Genomic DNA, 25,665 nt, shown 5'->3' on the forward strand with positions numbered 1-25,665 from the left:
GCTTATCGTTTAACTCTTTCATCAACACTACTTTATATGAATAGTTATATAGAAAATGAAAGGAATTATGTACAAAATGAAAGAAAGATGGTTCTCAGGATTTTTTAAACAGTTTTTTTAAATGGCTATGTTACATTTTGTAAGTGATAGATCATTATTATTGATTTTACGAAAATTTGCTGGTGGGATCTAATTCTTCACTAGCAATGGTGTCTCAAGAAGAGTTATAATTTTTTTAAAAGCTGAAAGCTGATGTAGGGTAAGTACAAGTTACAGTCAGAATCAACAAGCCTGACATTACTCTCGGTAGGTAAATCTCGGGCTATGCCTTTTCATCCTTTACCGATTCTGCATGCTCGCTCTCTATGGGATATGGTCAGTGTTTGGTTAATGCTTTTCATTAAAGCTGGTCAGGCACAGTCATTTTTTCAGATAGTCAGAGGGAACCCTTTTATGTTTGTTGGGTTTTTGTTTGTTTTCTTTTAAAGAAATGGAATTGGCGGAAGGGTATCTAGTTGTTATTGCAGTTTTTCACACTTAAGACTGCTTTCACAACTGTATGCTGTGTATGAATCGCCCTCATTCTAGAATGTAGGAATGAAAGCTTGAAACAGCATCTGTGAAGCCCCATCAAGCTGCTCATGTAGTAAATCTTGCAGTATTTGCAGCTTTTTTGAAGTTGGATAGTCTGTATAGTAGGGCTGGGGAATACCGAGAGATTGATTTAGAAGAAGAATTTAAATTGCAGGTAGGTAACTCTACTGGAGGCTTTATCATCTCAAGGTTTCATGTTCACATACTCCCCCCACCCATTACTTAACATTTATTTTTGGTCACTTATTCATTTTTTTGGTTTATTCATATTCCTAAGCCAAGGTATATAATTTATCTTTAAAATTTTATTTTAAATTTCAAAGCCTTATTTTCGTTTTGTTGCCCTTAATGTTCGTTTATTTATTTTTGCCTTTTCTTTTGTTTTATCATTTTTTTTCCAACCACTCCTGTCCTTTCACTCAAACCCTCCTTTAACTCACTACCAAAATAAGAACCGTCAGCTCCTCCTCAAGACATTAGTTGTACCAGCCCAAGTTCCACTAGCATTTTGGTAAGTTGGCAACCTCCACCGGTGGAAAAACAGAATGGCATTATTACTGAATACTCCATCAAGTATACTGCAGTGGATGGAGAAGATGACAAACCTCACGAGATTTTGGGAATTCCTTCGGACACTACCAAATACCTTTTGGAACAGCTGGAAAAATGGACTGAGTACCGGATCACTGTCACAGCCCACACAGATGTCGGCCCTGGCCCCGAGAGCTTGTCCGTGTTGATTCGAACCGATGAAGATGGTATGTTGCCTCTGCCAAGTCAGTTTGCTCCCTTCTACACAGTCTTGGTCTGCTGTCTTTTGATAGGCTAACAGTAACCCGTTTTTCTCTGCTCATCTTTTTTTACCCAACATCGCTCTAACGTCAGTAGTTTTTGCCAAAGACCTGTCTTTGCTACAGCCTGGGCATTTTTTTTTCTCTTGATCTCAACACAGTAATTTGCTTCCCTTTAAAAGAACAAGTTTGCTCCTATGATTTTGCAATCCAGGCTCTTCCTCTATACCTCCATCTAAAGTTTTCTGCATTTTTCGTGGCTTTTTGTAGTCACTTCTTTTACATTTTGAAGTTCTTTTAAAAACAGCCTTCTTATCTTCTTGTTGCCTTTTTGTCTTGCATATTTCTGAAGCACTGGTGCTCAACATTTAATTTTTGGCATTTGTTGTATGGAATACCTTTGATATGAGAAAAAAAGAAGAAAATTCCTATAATCAAGAATCTTTTTTTCTGCTAAAAAGAAACCTTTAAAAACACACAGCAATCAACAAGCAGTTTTTGTTATTATTTCAATGCTATACCTCTTTGTGCTTTAATGCTTTGAACCTCAAAGCATCTTCCTTGGCTTTTGTACATTTTTTTACATGTTTTTCTATTTCTCTGATACTCTTTTTTTCTTCCATACTTTTTTTTGGCATTGGTCATGTTTTTTGATCTTTTCTTGAAAGGTAGAGCAGATTGGTTGAGCATTTTCATTGGTTGAAAATGTCTGTATTCCACAAAGGAAACATAGTGGGTCTGCCCATTAAAAAAAAGAAAGAAAGAAAGAACGACAAACTAAGTAAAGAAAATGCTCTGACTGGGTGGGACAAGTGCCTATAATTTTCTTTTATCCGATGATATTGTTCCAGTTCCTAGTGGTCCTCCTCGAAAAGTCGAGGTAGAGGCTGTCAACTCAACATCTGTTAAAGTCTCATGGCGCTCACCTGTGCCCAATAAACAGCATGGCCAGATAAGAGGATACCAGGTGCATTATGTGAGGATGGAAAATGGTGAGCCCAAGGGCCAGCCCATGCTGAAGGACGTCATGCTGGCTGATGCACAGGTAAGCCTCTAAAATTACATACCTGTGTTTTCTTATGAACTTTTTTTCTATTCTGTGCCCCTAACTGGGCCCCATTTTAATTATTTTCTTTCTACATTTTAAAAAATCCTGCACAAAATTCTTGTTTTTAAAACACACAATATGTATATACCTTCTCAATCTGGATTGCCATCAATTGAGGAAATAAATTATAGGGAAGTAACACATCTGATTAAAAACATGTTACTGTTTCTTAAAGTACAGATATTTAGCTCTCTGTAGCTGTATCTGAGTTTGCCTTTCTGACTTAGAAAAATGGATTGATTTAATTAAATCAAGGGTAGAATTCTAAGAAGCAATTTTGCTGATAGCATCTATTTTCTGCTGTATTAAAACAACTTAGAATTAGCCCTGGCTGGAGTGTCTCAGTGAATTGAGCACCAGCCTTCAAATCAAAGGGTCACGGGTTCAATTCCCAATCTAGGGCACATGCCCTAGGTGTCCCGAAGGAGGCCTATGGCCCCAGCAGGCCAGGTCCCCAGTAGAGGGCGCATGAGAGGCAGCCACACATTGATGTTTCTCTCTCTTTCTCCCTCCTCCTCTCTAAAAATAAATAAATAAAAACTTTTTAAAAATAAAATAAAATAAACTTAAAAATATACTTAGGATTAAGTTGACCTAATTTCTAAATGTAAGACTTCCTGCTGGAAAATAGACATTTTTATTCAGGACAATGTATACAGATAGTATTTTATTTAGAATCTCTTTATTAAATTATGTTTTTGATGAAAAGAATTGTTTTATTTCCCCAAAAAATGAAGATAATGACTGTGATAAAAATTAAGCATTTTTCAGGGACTAAATGGGATCCCCATGTTGAGCCAAGTTAAGAAAAGTATTAATTGAGAGTGTGAGAAATTGATCCTAAAGCAGTGGTTTATAAATATGGAGCCATAATTTGGTTTTGTAATCAGTTGTTTAAAATAGAGCATTTATTTTTTCATAAATTAGTAGTGATTCAAAGATAGTACCATAATAAATCCATACGTCATGTTTTTCTAAAAGGGAGAGGAAGACTTTAATCAATTACTGCCCTGCAGGGGTTGTACGTAGCCCACGGACTAGCTTATCTATGCTTGGTTCAGTACTGATGGGATATTATGAATAGGGAAGTGCTTTGCTTATCCTGCAAATTGGTCACTAGGCATGGCATGGATGATATTTTTGAAAATTTGAAACATTTCAATGGAAAGTTTCTTGTTTTGTGTGAAAGTGAGGAAGATTATGAACCCAGTCGTGAACCACTGCTCCAGGATGCCAAATGTTGCATCTTTGTCCCAATGAATATGAGAAGGCAGATATCTCTGTAGCTCTAAGGAAAGTAGTTACTCCAAGTCTTGACATAGTCAATTTACAAATGTGCTAATGTTTGCTTAACTCTTGAAACATTCTAAATAAAGAGATCTGGGTTAGTGGCTAACTAGTCTACCTTTAATCCAGTTGCATGGTTTTGGTTTAAAGGCCACGTCTGTAAATGTGGTTCAAGATTCATAGTGTCCCTTAGATTTGGAAAAGGGCAAATGACTTGCATTTTCAAATATTTAATTTATACTGCCTGTAAAATAGAACCTTCTCATAATATAAAATAAAGCTATCAGTGCTTATGTTTTGTTGTTAAGTCTGCAATTGGAAAAAGGACATTGATAAGACCATCATGCTTTGATGTTCTTCCGTTTGTAGATAATATTATGTCATAGAGCTATAGTTCTGTTGTTCTTTTTATTGGGAGCATGGTAGTTAATGCAATTATATAATGCAACATTGCCTTAAATGCTACTCAGCCTTTTTTTCCTCTCTTCTATTTTGACTTTTCTTTATTAATTTGCTGATTTTCCTTGCATTGTTTTTTTCTTATTTTTTTCTTTTTTCCCCCATCTCTTATTTTCTCTGACTACTCATTGAAATTTCATTAAGTCTTGCGGGACTTCACCAGGACTACTGGATTTCAATATTAATGAGAGATGTTAATCTTAATAGTGACTTGAATTAACTATATAACTTAAGAAAAAAGTCAAAATAAATGTCACAAAGTAGTGTGCATTAGCTTTCTGCTATGCCTTAGTGCTTTATCTCAATGGAAGATAGCTGATTTAAGTGATAACAATACAGATCATATTTACTTTTGACCTTTAAATTAAGAATGAAAGTGGCAACATAACCCACTTACACTCCTTGGAATTTTATTGTACACACTAATACAGTTGCTTATTTTTTTTTTAATCTAACAAGGGCACCCTTGCCTTTATCAGTCTACAAATTTCTCTTCATTTCTTTTTATTTTGTTTCTACCTCCCCAACCTTCTTAATCTCAATCAGTGGGAATTTGATGATACTACTGAACATGTGAGTAATTTTTGACTGCTTTGTCAAAATATTATAAGTGCTTATTTTTTTCTGATGCTTCTCTTTCATTTATTTGTGATATGCCATCACTGTTTCAATGCATGCATTAACACTTTTTAAATTATCTTCACTACATGGTACACATTGTGTCTTGGTTTCATTTTGTGAAGTTGGCATGATGCTACTGATTGCATAAGAAATATCGTGAGCTCCTGTTATTTTGGTGGCTGCTACTAACTCTGCCTCGTGGCATAGTAAGAGGAGGCATGCTTGAAGTGGAGACCTCACAGACCCGAGGTGTCAAAGTTTTATGTTGTAGGCAGCTCTCAAATCCTGCTCCAGTCTTACATATTCAGTGGATAACATGACTAGATCTGGGACTAATTAACTCTGTCCAGAATTGGCAATTCTTTGTTGTACCCATACAACTGTGCATGAACTTGAATGAGTCATACAAAGAACTAGAAATTATCTCACTCAGTGAGGAGTTTTTAAAAAGATTTAAATGAGTGGATTATGTTATTTATTAAGAGCTAAATAATATGTAGCCTATATGTATATAGGCTACAGAGGGAGATACAAGATGTGACACCTGCCTTCTAAGTGCTTACAGTCCAGGTGCCTAGGAAGGAGGTAAATTTCAGAAAAGTTTCAAGGCAGCCAAGAGTGCGATGTAGCCAGATAACAGGGAGCTTGCTAATTTGACAGAAATAAAGGGTTTAGGTTACTAAGTTAGTGCTAAATATAGCTCAGAAATAAGTTTTAATATAATGTTGAAAAATCAATAGTAGAGCAGTATTTTATAAACTTCTTTGACCATGACCCATAGTAAGAAATGCATTATATGTCATGACTAATGCATGTGTTTAAAGTTTCTTAAAATAATACCTTACCTCTAAATATATATAAACTTTAACATTTTACATTCAAGTATATATATATATTTGTGTACATGTGTGCAAGTGTGTATATATAATTATTTTTTAATGCTGGTCGTGACTGACTAAATTGATTTCATGTCTTACTGAATGGGTCATTACCTGCAGACTTAGTAGAGAGGTTAGGAAGAAAAACAGATAGTAAATAGAAAAACAAATTAAAAAATCTCTTTTACTAAAAAATAAAAACTCAACAGAGTTGAGAAAGCAGAAATGGAAAAAGGGTTGGTTATGATTAACATTTTTAAGAATTGAGAAAAACTTTAGCTAAGAATTTAAGGAAGAAAAAAAGATCAAAGTGTCACTTCTAAGTTTTGAAGATGCTCCACCATTCACTAAAATATAGAAAGTAAGGGAGGGAGTCTGCTTCTGGGAACGACATGTAAGCTTTAGTTAAGCTGAGCTTGAGTTGACACATGATAGTGAAGGGAAAATGTCCCACAGATATTTATGATGTATATGTCCCTGGAGTCCTCCTGGGAAGTCAGGGCTAGAAATGAATGTAGTGTATAGGCATAAGAAAGGCCTTTAAAGGTTTGGAAATGAATGCAGTTTGGTTTTTGTTTGGGATTAGAGAGAAATACAGACCAGTGACTGCTACCAAAGACCTGGTAATGCCAGCCTTTAGTAGGCAGGGGCAAGAAGCCAGTGGAGCTGGGATAGGAAAAGACAAAGAGAGGGAGGGAGTGTGGCCGTGATGTCCACCACACTAAACCACAGAGGGGACAGAACCCCTGGAAAGTACACCCGCAGCTAAGTGATGATGTGTTCCAGGCAGAGAGAGGTGTAGCCGGCTTAGATGATACTGCCACAGAGGGCTTGGCAATTTCAAATCGCATTGTTTACATTATCCTGCCACATCCTGTGCTAGAGGAAGGACATGTGTCATTAACCCCAGTTTTATTAACAGGTTTCTCGTACAAGGCTCACTGCATATAAATTTCTTGCCACACAATCTGGTGACAGAACCAAGCCTTGCTTCTTTTTTCCTCTTCACCTTGCCTGCTTTCAGCAGCAATCCAGAGGCACATGAAAGGGAACCTTGAAAACAATAATGTCATTTTTACCCATCATAATTTTTGGAATAGCTATTATCTGTCACAGTTTAAAACACCACTCTCAGGTGGTTCACTTGGTTTTTATATTCTCTGTAATGTTAGTGAAACCATTCCAAGTTCTGGAAAATAAAATTTCACTCCCAAATGTAGTCCATTTAGCTTACAGAATAGTATTTCCAATGGTTCTTCAAGATGATATCCGAAATCCTTGAATTCCCAAATTGATGACATTCCTACCTTTTTGAGAAAAGCTCCTCATGAAAGCTGTCATACTTGGGACCAGATTCAACAACTGAGTTCCATGGTGCCCATTATGGCCTTGCACAGAACAGCCCTACTGTCCCTCGTACAGTTCAGCCCATTAACCAGACTCCCACTGGCATTGTCTTTAGATGCAGAAACAATGACATTGTCTGTTTCCTTAAATTTGTCACACTTAATTTGAAAACATAGCTGTATCAAAAATCTGAAAGGTTTTTTTCATTGTTGTGTGTGGGGCAGTGTGTAGCTCTAAATAAAATATCAGGACAAATTCAGAGCCAGCACTATTTAAAGAAATGTGGAACCTCCACTTTGGAAGAACAGTTGTGTGATCATCTATTTTTAATAACTATCACAGCTGTGGGCCCTTACTAAGACAAAACTGAGAGTTTTGATAAATATTTGGTGATAGTTAACATTTTTGAAACAATCAGAATTAATAGAACACATATTTGTGATATGATAGGATGAGTCCAGTTCTTCACTTTTAGGTCAGAAAATTCTTCAGACGAACAGAAAATTATCTTTAATGTATAATGATTATAGTTCAGAGCCTACATAGTTAACCAGTAATATGTTTCTTGAGTCCCAAGAAACTTCTCTGGCTCTCAGGATGTCTAGGTCCCACAGATCAGCCATTTGGCAAAATACCTCCATGGTGATAAACAGACTGTTGGCATCAGCCCCGTCACCAGTCTGTGGGCCAGGCCATCGTGGGTGCATATGGAGAGCTGCTGGCATAGAAAAACAGCTAGTTTATGGATTTCTCACTGTGAGCCAGGCATAGTTCTAACCATTTTCCTGACATAACCCATTTAGTCCTCTAGTGGCCCTGTGGGGTCTTATTATTCCTACTTTCACGTGGGAAACTGAGGCACAGAAGGGTAAACTGATAGACCCTGGGGACACCAAGCTAATAAATAAAGGGAAGCAGGTTGAAGTTCAGGAATTCAGGCAGTCTGGCTCCAGGTTTTATGTTTTTACCTACCTTCCCTTAGAGCTGCCTCTTAGGAGGACTGACCCCGCTCCACTGTCAGCATGGAAAACAGATGACCCATAGCATGAGCTCCAGGCATGAATCTTCCAGTGCTCGGCATGGCTGCAGTGAATGTTCACGCATGCACAGCAATGAAAATGGGTGCCTTGATGTTCCTCCCCCAGAGCATTCAGAGCATGTTTTGAATCAGTGTTGTTCTACTGTGTCATTTCAGGACATGATTATTTCTGGGCTACAGCCTGAAACTTCCTACTCCCTCACTGTCACAGCCTACACCACCAAAGGAGATGGTGCTCGCAGCAAGCCAAAACTGGTGTCCACCACGGGAGCAGGTAACCACATCTGTGCATATATGTACCTTGAATTCACTTTGGGTGACAGTAATACTAATTTTCCAAATGGGATGGGTGGCTTCTCATGGAGAGGGTAAAAAGGGCTATGGTCAGCTGCTTTTGTGTATATGTATATACATATGTGTGTATACATATTATTATATGTATACTATTCATTGAACAAATATTTTTGGAGCATCTACTATGTGTCAGGTACTATTCCCATTGCTGGGCATACATCCATCAGCAAAACCAACTGTGCCCTCCTGCAATTTATCTTCTGACCAAGACTAGCTAATTAACAAGTGAACAAATTAGTACATGATACAATGTCAGTGAGTGATGAACTGAAAAATAAAGGCGTGTTGGCATTGAGGGTAGGGCTGCCCCTAGGAGTTATTTTGGAAAGAAAAATTGGAGTTCTCTGTGGGGCAGAATATTAGAGGCCTGAGGGATCTGAAGGAGCAAGTCCCATGGGGTTCAGAGGGCACATCGACTAGGTAGGGAAGCCACTCAGTAGCTTCAGACTCTCTTTGCAATAAACCCTGTTAAAAGAGCTGCCACCTGGAGCTAGATGTTGGCTTAGCTTTATTTTTTGTCATTCTCTCCTCCTCACCCCCTTGCTATGGGGATTCTAAAGAGGACACATTTCACAGAAGATAGGGAACAGAGAGAATGAAGGAAATGAAAAAGCTAAATTTCAGATTGCTCTCTTCCAAAGCTCAATGTTCTTTAGAGTTTCTTTGGCCACAGTAGGAAAAACCAGTGTGAAGGAAGACCTGGCACAGTAAAACCAATAAACTAAGAAGTGTTTACAAAAGGATTCTCCTCTGGTCCTTTGTATAGAATTCTCCTATGGAACATTGAAACTGTGATTTGATTTACTCCTCCAAAATCACTTCTCACATAACTTTTTAGGAACACACCTCTACGTAAAGGTGTAAAGCAGAGAACAGCTGTGATGGTGAGTACCCTCCTGGGTGCCATGCTCACTGCCAGATTTGTCTAAATGTCACAAGATTTGCCTCACATCCTGCCACCTGGAACTGCCTCAAGCAGCAGGATTACAGATGGCATCCTTCAAGACAATCTTCTGGGATTTTTTTTTCTTTTTTTAGAATACCTTTGTATCGAGCTAATTTGTTGCCAGGCACAGGAGATCCATGTTCACTGGGGGGCGTGTTGCCTGCCTCGCTACAGAACCAGCCTCTGCTTGAATGTAGACAACCAAGGCAAAACCCATGAAATTTAATCCCAGAATGAAGGAAATTGATCTCCTTTGCCTATATTTGTAACCGTGTCTTAATAAGCCTGAAATGTCTTACACAAAGCATCCAACTACTATTCCTGAAAAGGTGGAGGTTCTACAACGAGGAGGTAAAAATAGAGAACTTATAGCCAAAGAATGTGGGTACTAGAGAAAGGAATAATATTGTCTATTTTACTCTCTATTTTAAAGAGTAGCTCATCACTTTTTAGTCACCATCCAGAAAATTATTTAGAATTGTTGATCTTATTTATACATAGAATTATTTTTGAAATTTCATTCACAATTTCAGATCTTTGTTAATCAGTGAAGACTTAGGTATTGAGGTGGGGAATACTTATAATTTAGATGTCTGTACATTTGCTTTGTTTATTTTCTTGAACCTTCCCAAGGAGGCTGGGTTGGAGGTGCAAGAATCCAGACTTATAATCCTTTTAGAGTAAATCTGTAATTTGTTGTGCGTTTCTTTTTTTCCTGTCAAACTACAAGTAAAAAAGCATTCCCCAATCATGGTTTATCCACAGGTAATCAGCAAACTCATTGTTTTTGCTTTGTTTTCATATACTATTTCAAAAAGTCCTTATATTTATGTGACTATGAAAAATTATCAAGTGTATCTCACACATATGAGCTTGTAATAACCCACAATTATAAGGGTACTGTATGTAGTAATGACTCCCAGGGAAAATTCAGGAATTCTTGTGAAATTTTATTTTGATAGTAAAATTCCTAATTGTAGATGTGTTGATGTATAATAAATTATTTCTAAAATCTGTAACCAATCATATCTTTGAAACAAAATGTGCCAGCCATCAGTGAAGCAATCCACCACGTAAGAGCCATGCAAGCTCAGGGGCGCCTTTGAATAAAACGTTGACTTTATGTTGCAGTGATGGTGACATTTTTGCAGTTTCTTTGTTAATTCTCACATTGTCCAGTTTCATACAATGTAGTCTGCTGCATGAAGTTGAGATGTAAGGCAATCAGCCAGTTCATTGTTGTATTTGTACATAAATTTTTCTGCCATACTGAGTAGCTGCGTTTAAGAACTATAGAAAAGATGACTGTGACATGAGGAATTTGGACATAATAGGCTTAGGTCAGCCAATTATGATTCTTTCTTCTTAGGTGCTAGGTTAAACTGAAGCTATGTTTAGAGCCATTGAGACTGACTGAGTGCCTTGCTTAATCCCCGGTGATTGTTACAGCTAAGAAGGAAAGGGTGCAACATGTGTATATCATTTCTGAAGTTTTATAAGGTATTTAATAGGGAAGAATCCAGTAAGGGAATAGGAAGAATTAAAGAGCTAAAGGGATGAGAGATTACACATATGTCGTGACATAACTTATAGTTAGCATATTTACTCTGCAGCTGGCCTCTCTCTGATTCTTCTAATATGCTCGCTGAAGCATTACTAAAAGTGACCTCCAAGCTTTCCTGAATTATTATTTAAGACTCTTTCATCTTGCCAACTCCCCTGTCCCTGTGCTGAAGTGAGCAAGACCTTTGAGCCTGCTACTGGATGACCTTTAAAGGGACCCACACAGTAGCCTTAAGGCCCTGGAAACCTTGAGCCAACTCCACATACTGTACCACCCACTGCATCTCTTCCTTTACCCCCAGAGTACACACTGATCAGAGGACACAGACACTGCATTATCCGTCTTTATTTTCCCACCCAAATGCCTGTGTGCCACTGAGTAAGTCTTTGCACAAAGTAAATAGATGTATGTGTTTTGTGCATAAATTTTCTGGAAATCAGAAATGGAATGGGTTTCATTGCTAATTTGTGGAGATTTGGATAATCTTTTAAACCATATATGCAGTGTTGTAGACCTCTCTGCATTTATTTTCCCTTTTTCTACATCTGTTACTTGGGATGAAATACCCAAAGCTCTTACCCCAGCTTAAATTACTTCTATTCTTCACACATTTGTAGACATTTTAGTCATTCTCTTCATGTGGCTGGCCTCTCCTGAGGGGATGGTGGGATCCTTTGTCTAGCTGCCGCAGCATTCCTTTCTTTCTCGAATTGTTTACTTGTGTATCTCAGTGTTTCAAGACTAGTTGTCTCAACAGTCTTCAGGCTTGGTGAAACTTCTGTCAGGGGGAGGATGACCGTTGTGGGCTTGAATGGGGAGCAGACTGAGATGCTCCTGGCACAGTGGTGAAAACCAGCAGGTCAGAACAGACACTCTCATTTCCAGAGCATTATTTGATCCCATGATTCCAAGCCCACAGCATGTATATCCCCAAATAAGAAAGGGCATGCCAGCATTAAAACAAATTAACAAAAAAGGCATTAGCTAACCTCAGCTTCAACTGCCCCAGAAGAATAATGTACATTTTTATAAGACCAGTGTGTTTTTATTTTAGAATTTGACTGTCCATTATATTTCTCCAAATTTGTACCACAGCAATATTATGAAGTGAAATGCCAGATGATGAAAACATATTCCTATTTGGCTGATAAATATTATTAGAATGAAACTATATTTGTGGTTCAATCAAGAAAATTAGAAGTGTTTCCTTTATTCTAGCTTTACATGCATCTTATAGAACAGTGTACATACTACTATATAGTTCCTTGGAACCAGAATTTTAGAAAATTTTGATAAATATGTTTAATAAAATATATTGTATCTGTAAAATGTTGAGACTTAATAGTTATGTTTCTACCCAGTAGTTTCAACTGGATTTTGTTTCCTAAATGATATATCTTCTGCTGAGAGCCCTATACTTTTTTCAGCAGAGCCTCAAGTGTTTAATCTATGATATCACTGACATTTTAATGGGCAAATCATGTAAATGTTACACACACATAAAGGGAAATGAAGGATGCCTCCCAATGTCTATCTTAAAGTGATTTTTTAAAGATTTTATTTATTTTTAGAAGGGTCAGGGAGAGGGAAGCATCGATGTGTGAGAGATGTTTCCTCTCACACCCCCACCCCCAACCAAGGACCTGGTCCACAACCCAGGCATGTGCCCTGAGAATCAAACCCGTGACCTTTTAGTTTACCGGCCAGCACTCAGTCTACCAAGCCATGCCAGCCAGGGCTTAAAGTGATTTTTAAAATGAAAATAATCTTAAATAATCTTATTTTATATTTAAAATAAAGTATTATATTATAATTATATTATAAATATAAATAATCTTTATATCTTTTATATTATAAATATAAATAATCTTATTTTATATTTAAAATAAAATGCAGCAGTGCCTCCTTATATACAGGGGGTACAAGACCCCCAAGGATGCCTGAAACCAAATATATCTCTGAATCCTATACATACTATATTTTTCCTATACATACATACCTATGGTAAAGTTTAATTTATAAATTAGGCACAGTGAGAGGTTAACAATAACTAATAATAAAATAGAACCAGTCTAACAATATGCTGAAAGAAAAGTTACGAGAGTGCTCTCTTATTGTACTCACCGTACTCACCTTTTCCCTTGAAGGAGACACTTTAGGGCTTGTCTTCAGCGTATCTGAGTTGCCAGCGTCACTGCTCTTCCACGTTGGGGCCACTGCATTAGGTAAAATAAGGGTTTCTTGAACACAGGCACTGCACCACTGTGACAGTCAGTCTGATCATGGAGATGGCTACTAAGTGACTAACCTACAGTGTGGAGACAGCAGACACATGGGCGATTCAAGTCCCGGGGAGGATGGAGTGCAGTAGTGTGCGATTTCATCAGGGCTACTCAGAATTTAAACCTTATGAATTGTTTATTCCTGGAATTTCTCATTTAATATTTTCAGGCTGTGGCTGACCAAGAGTAACTGAAACTGAAGAAAGTCAAACTGTGGATAAGCAGGGGACTACTGTAGATAGAATAATTCACATACTCTAACTTAATGACTGGGTTCTAGTTTGAGAATTTCTTAGTTGATAAGATCTCTGGCTGTGTATTTTCCTGAAAAGCAATGAGTACACAGTTTCTGGTTTGGTTTAATTTGGTCCCTGGGCCAGCCCTCAGCATAACATGCACAATGGTTACAACCTTCAGGAACTACTCTTCCCACACACCATGGGTTAGCTGAGTGAACCCACATGTAGTGTGTGAAACAAAACCATTGCTTCATTGGTGAAGGATACAATGATCTCAGTGAACATGTTCTTGGACAAAGCATGCTACCATAGGGGTTATGGCTTTCTAAAATATAGAATGAGCAGGTTAACCAGGTCCTTACTGAGGTTAGCATTCTATGTATTGTCTCATCATCTTTCTAGTTGTTGCTAATTTTTGTATTGTCTTATACATCCCCACAGTACTATTTTTCATTGCCAGTCTCTTATTAATATAAGCTTTCCTGCCTTTCCAGCATCTTCTTTCTATTGGCTGTGTTTCGATTCTGCTGATTCTCTTCTTCCTCCCCTATTTGGGTTATGCCCAAAGAAACTTTTGACTCTGTGTTATTCACTACTGTTCTTTTCTGTGAGTTTCAGGAATAATTGCTTTCCATTTAAAAAAAATACAGACCCTGGCCAGGTAGCGCAGTTGGTTAGAGCATCATCCCGATACACCAGGTTGTGGGTTTGGTTCCCAGTTAGGCACGTCCAAGAAGCAACCAGTGAATACATAAGTAAGGGAAGCAGCAAATCAGTGTTTCTCTCTCTCCCTTCCCTCATCCTACCTTCTCCCCCACCCCTTTTTCTCTCTGTAAAAAAAATCAATAAGTAAACATTTTAAAAAATTACAGTTACGATTCATTGAATGAGTAGATTAGAACTCTATATACATCTATACTTATGTAACTTAAAAAGAAATAAATTATGTAATTACAGGAAACTGGCCCCTTGCTAGAAAAGGCTAATATTCTGATTATTGGTGATTATGATTAATATTAATGAAGTATAAAACTTGTGTGAAGACTTTCATGTGCATCTTCCTATTTTAAAATTCGCAATAAGATTTTGGCTAGGTTATAACATAATTCCTGTTTTAAAGATGAAGAACTCAATGAGGATGACTGGTGTGGATAGTACAGTATAGACAAAAATGCAATTCAAATCCATAGTAAGTCAAAGCAATTTTACTTTAAACTACTATTTTGGAAGCTTACAAGCAACATAGCACTATAGTTAATTGGATCCAGCTACACCTGGGTTTGTATTATACCTTTCTCACTTATTACACACCTGACCTTGCATAGTGTTCTAGCCCTCTGGGTTTTAATTTCTTGTTATAGAAGATGATGATAACTAATCAGAACATGTAGTCAGGAGAAAGGAATGTAAATCAAGTGAGATACTACATGTAAACACTTCTAGCCCAGTGCCTGGTACATTACATGTTACCAATAATTACATGTTATAGTTATTTTTAGCTGTATCGAATTGGCTAATTTTTACTCATCCATTTCTCTGTGGCATGAACCTTTATGTATGAAACTCTGAAGTGTGAAGATGTTAAAATATCCCCTCAAATTATTATTTTAATTATTCCTATTTTGTGTTCAATATCAAACTCTAGTAGTTCACCCTACCTTAACAGGATATAAGAAGGAACGTATTGCCACAAAGGTGTACAGATCAAGCATTAGCCTTTTATTTTTTTTATAAAGAAATGGGAGTGGCTGTTGGGTGGTATTTCCACTCAGCAATGATTGAAATGTGAGCATCCGTGCAAGTTGGTCTTAGCGCTGCATCCTGTATGCTTCAGTTCCAGGGAAGCCCCGGCTTCTGATCAGCCACACTCAGATGAACACTGCTCTCATTCAGTGGCATCCCCCTGTGGACACATTTGGACCTCTTCAGGGCTACCGACTAAAATTTGGCCGGAAGGATATGGAGCCACTCACTACTCTTGAGTTCTCTGAAAAAGAGGATCACTTTACAGCGACAGACATCCACAAAGGAGCATCCTACGTCTTCAGGCTCTCAGCCAGAAACAAAGTGGGCTTTGGGGAGGAGATGGTGAAGGAGATCTCCGTTCCAGAAGAAGTCCCAACTGGATTCCCTCAAAGCCTCCGCTCAGAAGGCACCACTTCAACCTCCGTCCAGTTGTCTTGGCAACCGCCTGTCCTGGCAGAGAGAAATGGCATTATCACCAAGTATACCCTTCTGTATAGGGATATCAACATCCCTCTTCTTCCAATGGAGCAGCTTATTATTCCAGCTGACACCACTATGACACTCAGTGGCTTAAAACCAGATACCACATACGATGTAAAAGTACGTGCTCACACGAGCAAAGGGCCCGGGCCATATAGTCCCAGTGTCCAGTTCAGGACACTGCCCGTGGATCAAGGTAGGATTTGTCTGCTTATGGCCTTCCTCCTTTAAAGGAATATCGGTCTTTGGAAATCAGTATTTTGAAGCTATAAATAACTGATCGACCCATTCATATTAATAGGTTCAGCAAAAGCAAAAAGGTAAAGTATATGAAACTTAATATGTTTTGGATGCACTAGATTTCAGTTATAGAATGCCAAGCAAGTCTGGCTCACAGCGCCCCAATGTCCTCAGGTAAGGAAAATACAATCTAGTTGACTCATTGGAGAGAAAGGAGAGCTCTTGATGAGAATGAGGTATTTAAGTGAATGCTCTGAACAGGTAGGCAAATCACACTTTTCTCTCTGATCAAAGCAGAAAGCATCTAGCTTAAGCTCTGTGGCCCATGGTGGAAGAGGACAGGTCATGGCTTTTAGGAGTGGTTTAAATACACTGTTTTCCCTTTTCCAGCAGTGTTTGCAAAAAATTTTCATGTCAAAGCTGTAATGAAGACATCAGTGCTACTGTCTTGGGAGATTCCAGAGAATTATAATTCCGCCATGCCTTTCAAAGTAAGTTTGCTTTCTGACATGTAAGAAATCACAGGTAAAAGTGCAGAGGGCAGCTTGACTGGGTAAGTTACCCACAGAGCATTCAGACTGCTCTGTTCTGGCCCACGGACCGGCTGGACTCGTTTGTAGCTTTTGAGTCATAGATTGAGCCTGGCACTTCGGCAGTGTGACCCTTCCACTCTAGAAAGGAGGCAGGAGCCCCAACCCAGTGACCTAGTATTTCCTAGTATAGTGACCTAGTATTTCCAAGTTAAACTTTTACAGTCTAAGCTAATGTTTTTGTTTTTCCAGCAGAAAATGAAATTAGTGTGGTTTCTACCTCTGTATAATGCAACCGATTTGTAAAAATTGTTTATTGGTCTGAATTCTTTGTACATTTTAAACTCTAGCTGAGAGTTTAAACTCCATTGAGAGACACTGAGAGATGCTAGTAAGAAGTACAAGTCTATGAAATAAAGAGTAGAAGAACATTCTTGAAAGTTAAAATATATTTAGGAACAGGAATGGAAACATTTAGAAAAAAGTGATGTGTATAACACATTGAGAACCTAAAGCATTTCTGCACACGTTCCATTTCTGCACCAACAACTGACAAGCCAAATATTGAAAAGTCGTTATGCATTTCTTTGTGTATTTTTTATACAGGTATAAACATTATATCATTACACAGTAAGAACTGAATGAAAAATTGATGCAATCTCTAGAATTTATGAGTACTTATGGACTTAGGGATTACCCAAAATTAGAATTGACCTGGTAGATATTTTCTATAACCACATGAGTTTAGAAAATACGCATTGCCTTTCTGATAACCAAATCTCTGTGATTGGTTATATCCCCCTAGATTCTCTATGACGATGGGAAAATGGTAGAAGAAGTGGATGGTCGAGCTACACAAAAGTTAATTGTCAACCTGAAGCCCGAGAAGTCGTACTCATTCGTGCTGACAAATCGTGGAAACAGTGCTGGTGGATTACAGCACAGGGTAACAGCAAAGACTGCACCAGACGTGCTACGTACCAAGCCTGCCTTCATTGGGAAGACCAACTTGGATGGCATGATTACTGTGCAACTGCCTGAAGTTCCTGCAAATGAGAATATAAAGTAAGTTGATTGAAGAGTTAGCGCTGAAGAATAGAAATGCCTATAAACAAAAAAAGAAAGTTAAATCTCAGTATTACAGGGTTATAAAAGAATATATTGCTGTACACAGAGTAACAGTGTCTTCTGCATAGGCTCAGAGTTTTGCTATTCAGTTTCTGTTGCACTGTGTTCTGTCAGTCATTGTAATACAGACTCTCCTTAATTTCACTTTGAGTGTTTTTTTGTGTTCCAGGAGAAATGTTACTTAGGAAAGATAGAATGGCAAACAGAACATGGTCTTATATAAAGGAGTTTATGTCATAATATGTAGAGTAAAGTGAAGAGTTGACTGACTAATATGTGGCAAAATATGGTGGGGAAGTCTGACAAATTACTATAAAGCTAAAAGAGCTGTGATGAATTAGATTAAGGAAAAAACACGCTATGACATTAACATTTGAAATATGTGCTCAAAGATGAATATTTCAAAAGTTAAATTCAAAATGACATTGGAGAAAATCATGTAAGTTCAAAATTCAGGGTTTTCTGGACTAGATGATGGAGCACAGTATATAAATCGATGGATCTGCAGTGGAAACTTAAATGTAGTCAGTTAAGTAGTTTGTTGGTTGTATATAGTTAAATAACATGGCTTGTAGCCAAGAGAAGATGTAGCCAGTATAAGTGCTCATTGGTTATAGACAATAGAAGAAAAGTATTTTCACTGATGTATAGTAAGTATGAGTACTGTGGTAGACCCTCTAGAATGCAAAAGATATTATCCTCTCCTCAAAGAGTTTGCCATCGAGTGGGGGATAGAGAGGAGTAGACATAATATGCGTTAATGGTAGAGTTATACTTATGTTAAGAGCAGCCAAACCAGAATGGAGTGGGTCAAAGAAGTTTCTGAGTTTAATCTTGAAGGACAAATAAGAGGCCAACATAAAATCAGAGTGAGAGAATATATGAAAAAGCCCATTAGCCCTGGAAGCAAGTGATTCTGTAAGGCTGGAGCCCAGAGTGCTTGTTCAAGCGGTGAAGAGAGGTATGTGAGAGTCGGTTTGTGCTCAGAAGCCGGGACTGTGTTCTGTAGTCAGGGAAAATCCATTGATGGTTTTTATTTGTATAGTAACCAAGTTTCCCTTTTCCCATTTTAGGAAGTTTTATTAAGTGTCCACTGTATGTTAGATACAGTGCTCTCTGCTTGGGATAGGACTAGACCCTTTCTTATTTCTTCTATCTCACATAATCAAATTTAGATGAAACTTGCTATGAATGATTTGAAGGCCAAATAGAGGTATTTATACATCAGGGGTGTGCAAAAGTAGGTTTGCAGTTATGAGTATGTGAAACATGGAGTTATTAAAGCTATTGTAATAATCATAGCCTGCATGCCTTTTTCCATACAAATAACTGTCAACCTACTTTTGCCCACCCCTGTAGAACTATATAACTATAGACCCTTGGAACCTTTATGTTTAATGGCAAGCTAGTGAAATTACTAGGACAGTTATTAGGGGACAGTCACCTGAAGATGTATGTTAGTGGGAATTGGAACAACATAGACAGAATTGTTGGGAAGTTATCACATAGTTAGGTGACATGAGGCAAGTAAAAAGATTCTGAAGATGGGTGATGGTGGATCTATGCAGAGGCAAACCAGAGCAGTAGTGTGGTAGGAATTAGAAGCTGCTTCAATGAAGAGATCAATGCTGAGAAAACTGTCATACATAGCTCTGGGGTTAGAGCATGGATGTCAAAATGAGTGATGCTGCCATTCATCCTAAAGGATAAAACAGAAGAATCAAGAGGAAATTAACGAGTCTAATTTTGTCTATATTTTACATTGAGGTATCAGTGAAATATCTAATTAGAGATGTGGGCTTAAAGAAATGACTAGGATTAAAGATAGACATTTGGGAATCATTAACAGAGCAGCGACAGTTTTATGAGGAGACAGAACCACTGAGACAATGAAGTGAAAGTATGAAACAAAAGCTAATAGTAAAGGTCTCAGTTATTAGAAATAAGGGAGCAAGTAGAGGGAGGACATGGACAAGAGCTTGTTAAAAAGTCGGGGGAATTGAGCCAGGGTCATAGCAAAGGAATTTTTAAGAATATGGGTGGAGTAAGGAATTTTCAAAGCTCCAGAAAACTTGAAGCATACGACTGAAAAAGTCAGCTATGAAAAAGTAAAATTATAAACAAGAAGTTTTCAATTTAGTGCCATTTGTGAAATGTAGAGAGTGTGATAAATTTGGCCACTTTAGACTCAGCCAAAATAAAGCAATCTTTCCTGGCCCTGGCTGGTGTGGTTCAGTGGATTGAGTGCCAGCCTGTGAACCAAAGGGTCGCTGATTCAATTCCCAGTCAGAGCACATGCCTGGGTTGCAGGCCAGGTCCCCAGTAGGGGGTGCGTGAGAAGCAACCACACATTGAGGTTTCTCTCCCTCTCTTTCTCCTTCCCTTCCTCCCTCTCTAAAAATTAGTAAATAAAATATTTTAAAAATTTTTCCCAAAAAAGCACTGTTGTTATTTATTTGATAAAATAATGGCACGATTTCAACCAGAGGATGGAATTTCCAAAAGATTATTACTAAAATAAACTCACTGAAAACCAAGGTCTACATTTCTGTTCACTGGTCTTTGTCTATCATTCATAAAATTGAAAATGAGAAGGAGATATTGTATAATTTTTATTCCAATAAACTATAATATGAAGGTGATGCTATAGTTATGTATTGATTGTCCAAATATTCTGGGGATATTTTTTGATCTCTCACCATAGTGCCATGCAGTGTTTCAGGGGCTTAAGGGTAATAACACAGACTTTTTCATTGCTATTGCACAGCATAGTTAATTAGGGAATTTGGACAAGTAAAAAATCAGTTGAAGTGGAGTCCTGTGGTACCAAACTAGATAAATAAGGAAGGCCACAGGAGGGGCTCCCAATTCTGCTTTAATAATTCAGGGAAGGGATCCTAGAGAGAGCAACATCTGAGCTGAGGCTTAATGAGTGACGTGAAGTTAGCTGGCTTGAGGATTGGGGGTGGGGAGACACTGGCCCGGTAGCTCAGTTGGTCAGAGCATTGTCTCTATATGCCAAGCTGTGGACGATCCCTGGACAGGGCATATACAAGAAGCAATGAATGCATAAATAAGTGGAACAACAAATGGAAGTTTTTCTCTCTCTCTCTCTTTCTCTCTCTCTCAAAAATATAATAAGAGGACAGCATATGGAACAGTACATAAACAAGATAAAGACTAGCATTTATTATTTGTCCATGCCTTAACCACCCACTAAGACTTTTAGTTGTCATCTAGTGAACATATATTCTGTTCACGCTGTATTTCCAGTGCTGGGACTGGGAACAGAGAGATGACTGAGATAAAGCCCGGTGTCACCATGGGAGAACAGGTACAAGAGATGGGTGATGTGAATGTAATGGGTTAAGTGCTGCCAGGTTCTGTGGAAACATAAACACAGAGTTTTAGCCCAACTTGGATGTCAGGGAAGGTATCCAGGAGAAACTAATATCTAATCTGAGTTTTGAAGGATAAAAAAAGATTTAGAAATTATAAAATAGTTGCAAACAATGAAAGAACATGGAAAGGATATGGACTCTAAATTCAACCCATTGAAACATACACTATTTAGCAAAAGAGCAATTGAAAGATGAAGAGTATAGTGTATTCTGTACTATTAACCATTATTTTTCAAGACTTTATTTATGTGAAAAAATATTTTAGTAGATATTTGCCAAATTGGCTTGGTAGTAGGTAATAGATGTTACTGCTTCATTTTCCAACTTCTGAGTGAATTGAGAATATTGGGGAATCTGGTCTTTTAGGGTTTTTCTTTGGCTTATTTAGATTTTCTTTGTTTTATTTATGTACTTCCTCCTCTTGTATTTCAAGTGGAAATCATGGAAAAGGGATAAGAGTTGGTAACAAAGAAAAAAGACCATCAGAAAACAAAACAAAAAAGCAAGAAATTATGAAAAAAAAGTTCTCAAAATGAATTAAGATTCTTAAAAAATGTATTCTAGCCGTTGTAGGGATAAGAAACAGCAAAAGGACCTGAATATACACTTCTCTAAAGAGAACATACAGATGGCCCATACACATGAAAAGATGTCAGCATCACTAATCATCAGAGAAATGCCAGCTAAAACTACAATGAGATCCCATCTCACATGGGTCAAAATGGCCATCATGAGTAAATCAACAAACAAGTACTGGCGAGGATGCGGAGAAAGGGGAACCCTAGTGCACTGTTGGTGGACACGCAAACTGGTGCAACCACAGTAGAAAGCAGTATGGAAATATCTCCAAAAATTAAAAATGGATCTGCCCTTTGAGCCAACAATCCCACTTCTGGGAATACATCCTAAGGAACCCAAATCACTAATTTGAAAGAATATAATCAGGGTTTGGCTGAGGTGGGGGGAGTATGTTTGTGGTGGGGGGGGGAATGCATACAACTGTAGTTGAACAACAATAAAATAATTTGAAAAAAGAAAAAAGAAAGAACATAAGCACCCCTATGTTCATTGCAGTGTTATTTGCAATCACCAAGATCTGGAAGCAGGCCAAGTGTCCATCAGTAGATGAGTGGATAAAACAACTATGGGACATTTATACAGTGGAATTCTACTTGGCTATAAAAAAAAGAAGAAAATTTTACCCTTTGTTAATAGTATGGATGAAGCTGGACAGCATTCTGTTGAATGAAATAAGCCAGTCAGAAAAAGACAAACACCACATGATTTCACTCATATGTGGAATCTAATGAACAAACTGAACTAACAAGTAAAACACAGACAGACTCATAGATGGAGAGAAGATGACAGCTAGTGGGGGAGGGTAGTTAGGGGGTGAAGAACTTGAGCAGAAAAGAAAAAGGACTCATGGACATGGACAGCAGTGTGGTGATTGCTGAGGGGAAGAGGTATAAGAGGACCAAATGGGACAAAAATTACAATAAAGATTAAATAAAAGAAAAAAAGAGCAAAAAGCTAAGTTAGAAAAGTACTTGAATGGAAAAAGTATCAGAATCATAGGAAATGAAAAGGCAAATCTCCACTTAGCAGAACAACAACAACATCTAGATAATTTGCATCGGGGTGACTTTTTATAGCGTAGTTACCCATCCCTCACTCTAGGTGGGTTCATGTGGTATGGTCACAAATTACAAGAGTCCGTGTGCCATTTCCTGCCACTTGGAGTAACTGGCAAGTGTGGAAATCAAAGAGGAATGTAGCTTTTTGTTCAGTATTTTATGGATGGAATAAGGGGAGGTAACAATTGATTCCAGAGCTGTGGGGTGTGTTGCTAACTTTTATTTAGGTAAAAGCTATCTAGAAAAATGCTTCCAATTTGTTTTCTAGTAAAATGTAATTTTAGTGATTGAAGGGTTGTTTTGTTTATCAAGAGAAACCGTGCTTTTCTCATTTCCAGCCACGGTACTTGGGAGACCTGATCTCTACCCCCAACTCCTCACCAGTTAAAAAGGAATCTGTCTCTCATAAATGCAGTGCAGCCATAGTTCCTTGCTTCTGCATTCGTCCTCACTTAGTTTTTGTGTGGAGAAGCAGAGGTGCGCCCTCAGGGAAAGGCTACATTTCTTGTGGAACAGCATGTTCTGGTACCAGGAATTTTGTAGCAATTCAGCCTTGTGTTTTGAATACTTTTAGGAGGCAGAGTGCTGGTCAGAAAATGTAGCAAACGCACAGTTTTTCAGTAGCAAGTGGTAGTCACACACAGAACTTTATAGAGGCAGATTTTACTCTGGGTGGTAAGAAAAAAGGTGCCATGCAGATTACTCTAAGAGAAAAAGTTGCCAGAAGATACCCAATATAAATTAATTTCATAGTAGACATTTTATATTTATGAAAAATAGAAACAAGGAGTATTTTGTGAAATTTTAAATTTCTTTGATCGTACTGATTTTGCTTTCAGATTCTGTACTTTTTCTTCTTTTAGTAAAGAAGATAATCTTGGAAGCATGGCTTAAAAAGTTGCTTTATAAAGTTTGTACCACTGCTATTAGCAGTTGAGTGAGGTGTTATCTATTTAAAGTTTAATGAGAAATAATTCATTCATCACATGTTGGCAATTGAAGTGGTAAAGGCTTAAATTTGTACAGTGCTTTACAGTGTACTGAAGGTACTAGAAGATTTATATAAGCCTCACAAAAACCCTGTGTGGTTGGCATCCTTCTCCCTGTTTTCAGATGAGTTAAGTAGGGTCCAGAAAGACTAAATAGCCTGGCCAAGATCACATAGTTGATGCTAATGATAGTTAGTAGTGACAGAGAGCTTCCTAGGTGCTATTCAGAAGGACATTGCACACATTAACCAATGCAATCTTCACAAGAAGGGTGCTTTTCATTACAAAGCTGAGGAAATGCAGAGATGAACAAACTTGCCCTGGCAATGCAGTAGCAGAACCAGAAAGGCAAGATTTGAACACAGGCAGCCTGGCTCCAGAGCCCGCATGTTTGCCCACCACCGTAGAATTCATTGGTCAAGCAAGGACAGTTTTTTCTAGGACAACTACTAGACCATCAAGAACTCCATGAGTAGGCACCGACAGGACTGGCCTGGACAAGCCTCAGTACCAAGGGGAAGCAGGCACAGCCACAGGGCCACGGATCTCAGAAACACAGGAACGCCCTGGAGCAGTGTGCTGTGAGGGTTTAGATAAGAGGTGAAGGGAGAAGCTGACCCAGGTCGGCAATATCACCTGCACTTTTAAAATGAGGAAGAGAAGGCTTAAGACAGTCAACTCCTCTGACAACACAGAGCTAAGCCCAGAACCCTTAATTTAAACATAGAAACCAGAAGGAGTATTCAACTTGCTTTAGTTTTTCTCTGGTAAATTAGTTTTATTTAAACAATACATACCCAAATGACTATAGCAAAAAAAAAATCAAAACTTATGAAAGGAATAAAATTCCTCATTAAATCCTGAAATGGATTTCGACCTCCCAGTTAAATAATGAGTTAGAGAATGTTAATACCGACTGCTCATACGGAAAGGCTGGCTGCACTAGAAGTGGGATTGCCGCAAAGACCAGGGCTCGTCTTCCTGTAAAATTTTATGAAGCTGGGACCCTGGGTAATCACATAGTAAATAAAATTAGTAAAACTTTACTTAATATAATTAAAATTCTGAAGGTTAGATTTAACCTACCTAATTAAATGTAATATATTGGGAAAACACAGCTTACTTTATAAGTAGTCGAGGGCTTTCTAGATATATTTATCCTGAAGTTATTTATTTGTCTTATTAGTTTAAAAGTTAAAGTCTATGTTGAAAAGGGTGTTTTGAATCTACATTTGAGTCAGAGAAGCAAAGCGGAGCATAAAGTTTAATGTTACCCGTACATAAAGCTGACCCAGTTTCAGAAGCAGTTTCTTTACTTCTTTCAATTTCAAACAAGTTGTTTTTGGATCAATACGATTCGGTCAGAGACTGGACTAGAGGGGTTTGAACCCAACAGTGAGAGAAAGTTAGGAGATAGAAACAATCCAGATACATGACTGTGGAATGAGACTGAGGTGGTGACAGCTGAGATGACGAGAGATGAGAACACTAGAGACAGGGTTTGGAAGTAATAGGGCTTGGTAGTGGGTTGGGTATGAGAGAGGGAAAGATTAAGTGCAGATTTATTTTTGAGGCATTTTTTAAAATTTTAATCACAATAAATTTGGGGTTCTTTTGTGACATGGAAATGGAGACATGAAGTTAGAACTGGATAAACCTATAGAGGTCAGAGGAGCATTCTGGGCTGAACATATGAACGTGTCCATCACTTGGATATAGGTAAAAAATGATGCTCGAGGAGAAATGAGAACTCCTAGGGAGAAAAGGAGTGAAGAAAAGTTCTTGGACAGCCTTGAGGAACTCTCATTTAATAACTGAGTAGCAGATAATAAATGCTGCTAAGGAAATAACGTTAACCTGGTGAGAAATATGAGTAGAAAACCAGGGGAGTTGGATACAGAGGAAAAAAAAGACAGAGGTTCTTACTGACTCTGTCACATTCTGTTAAGAGCTCAAGAAAGAAGAGGGTCAAAAACTCTCCTTTTGGTGTAATGTTATCGAGGTG

General features: G+C 38.0%; 1 protein-coding gene across 43 annotated transcripts in view; it reads left to right on the forward strand.

The window, feature by feature from the left end:
- Positions 1-25,665, forward strand: part of PTPRD (protein tyrosine phosphatase receptor type D) — a 1,502,332-nt gene that overhangs the window by 1,322,098 nt on the left and 154,569 nt on the right. For 14 of the 43 annotated variants that reach the window (XM_036021603.1, XM_036021605.1, XM_036021607.1 and 11 more), the window contains 7 exons: positions 1,047-1,352; positions 2,237-2,430; positions 4,786-4,812; positions 8,281-8,398; positions 15,344-15,931; positions 16,366-16,466; positions 17,311-17,570. In XM_036021603.1, coding sequence (XP_035877496.1) covers positions 1,047-1,352; positions 2,237-2,430; positions 4,786-4,812; positions 8,281-8,398; positions 15,344-15,931; positions 16,366-16,466; positions 17,311-17,570 — 1,594 coding nt within the window. The remainder of the gene's footprint in view (positions 1-1,046; positions 1,353-2,236; positions 2,431-4,785; positions 4,813-8,280; positions 8,399-15,343; positions 15,932-16,365; positions 16,467-17,310; positions 17,571-25,665) is intronic. The other 29 variants (XM_036021633.1, XM_036021634.1, XM_036021635.1 and 26 more) reach the window with 8 other exon arrangements.

This window comes from Phyllostomus discolor, chromosome 3 (genome assembly GCF_004126475.2).
Source record: "Phyllostomus discolor isolate MPI-MPIP mPhyDis1 chromosome 3, mPhyDis1.pri.v3, whole genome shotgun sequence".
Taxonomy (NCBI): domain Eukaryota; kingdom Metazoa; phylum Chordata; class Mammalia; order Chiroptera; family Phyllostomidae; genus Phyllostomus; species Phyllostomus discolor.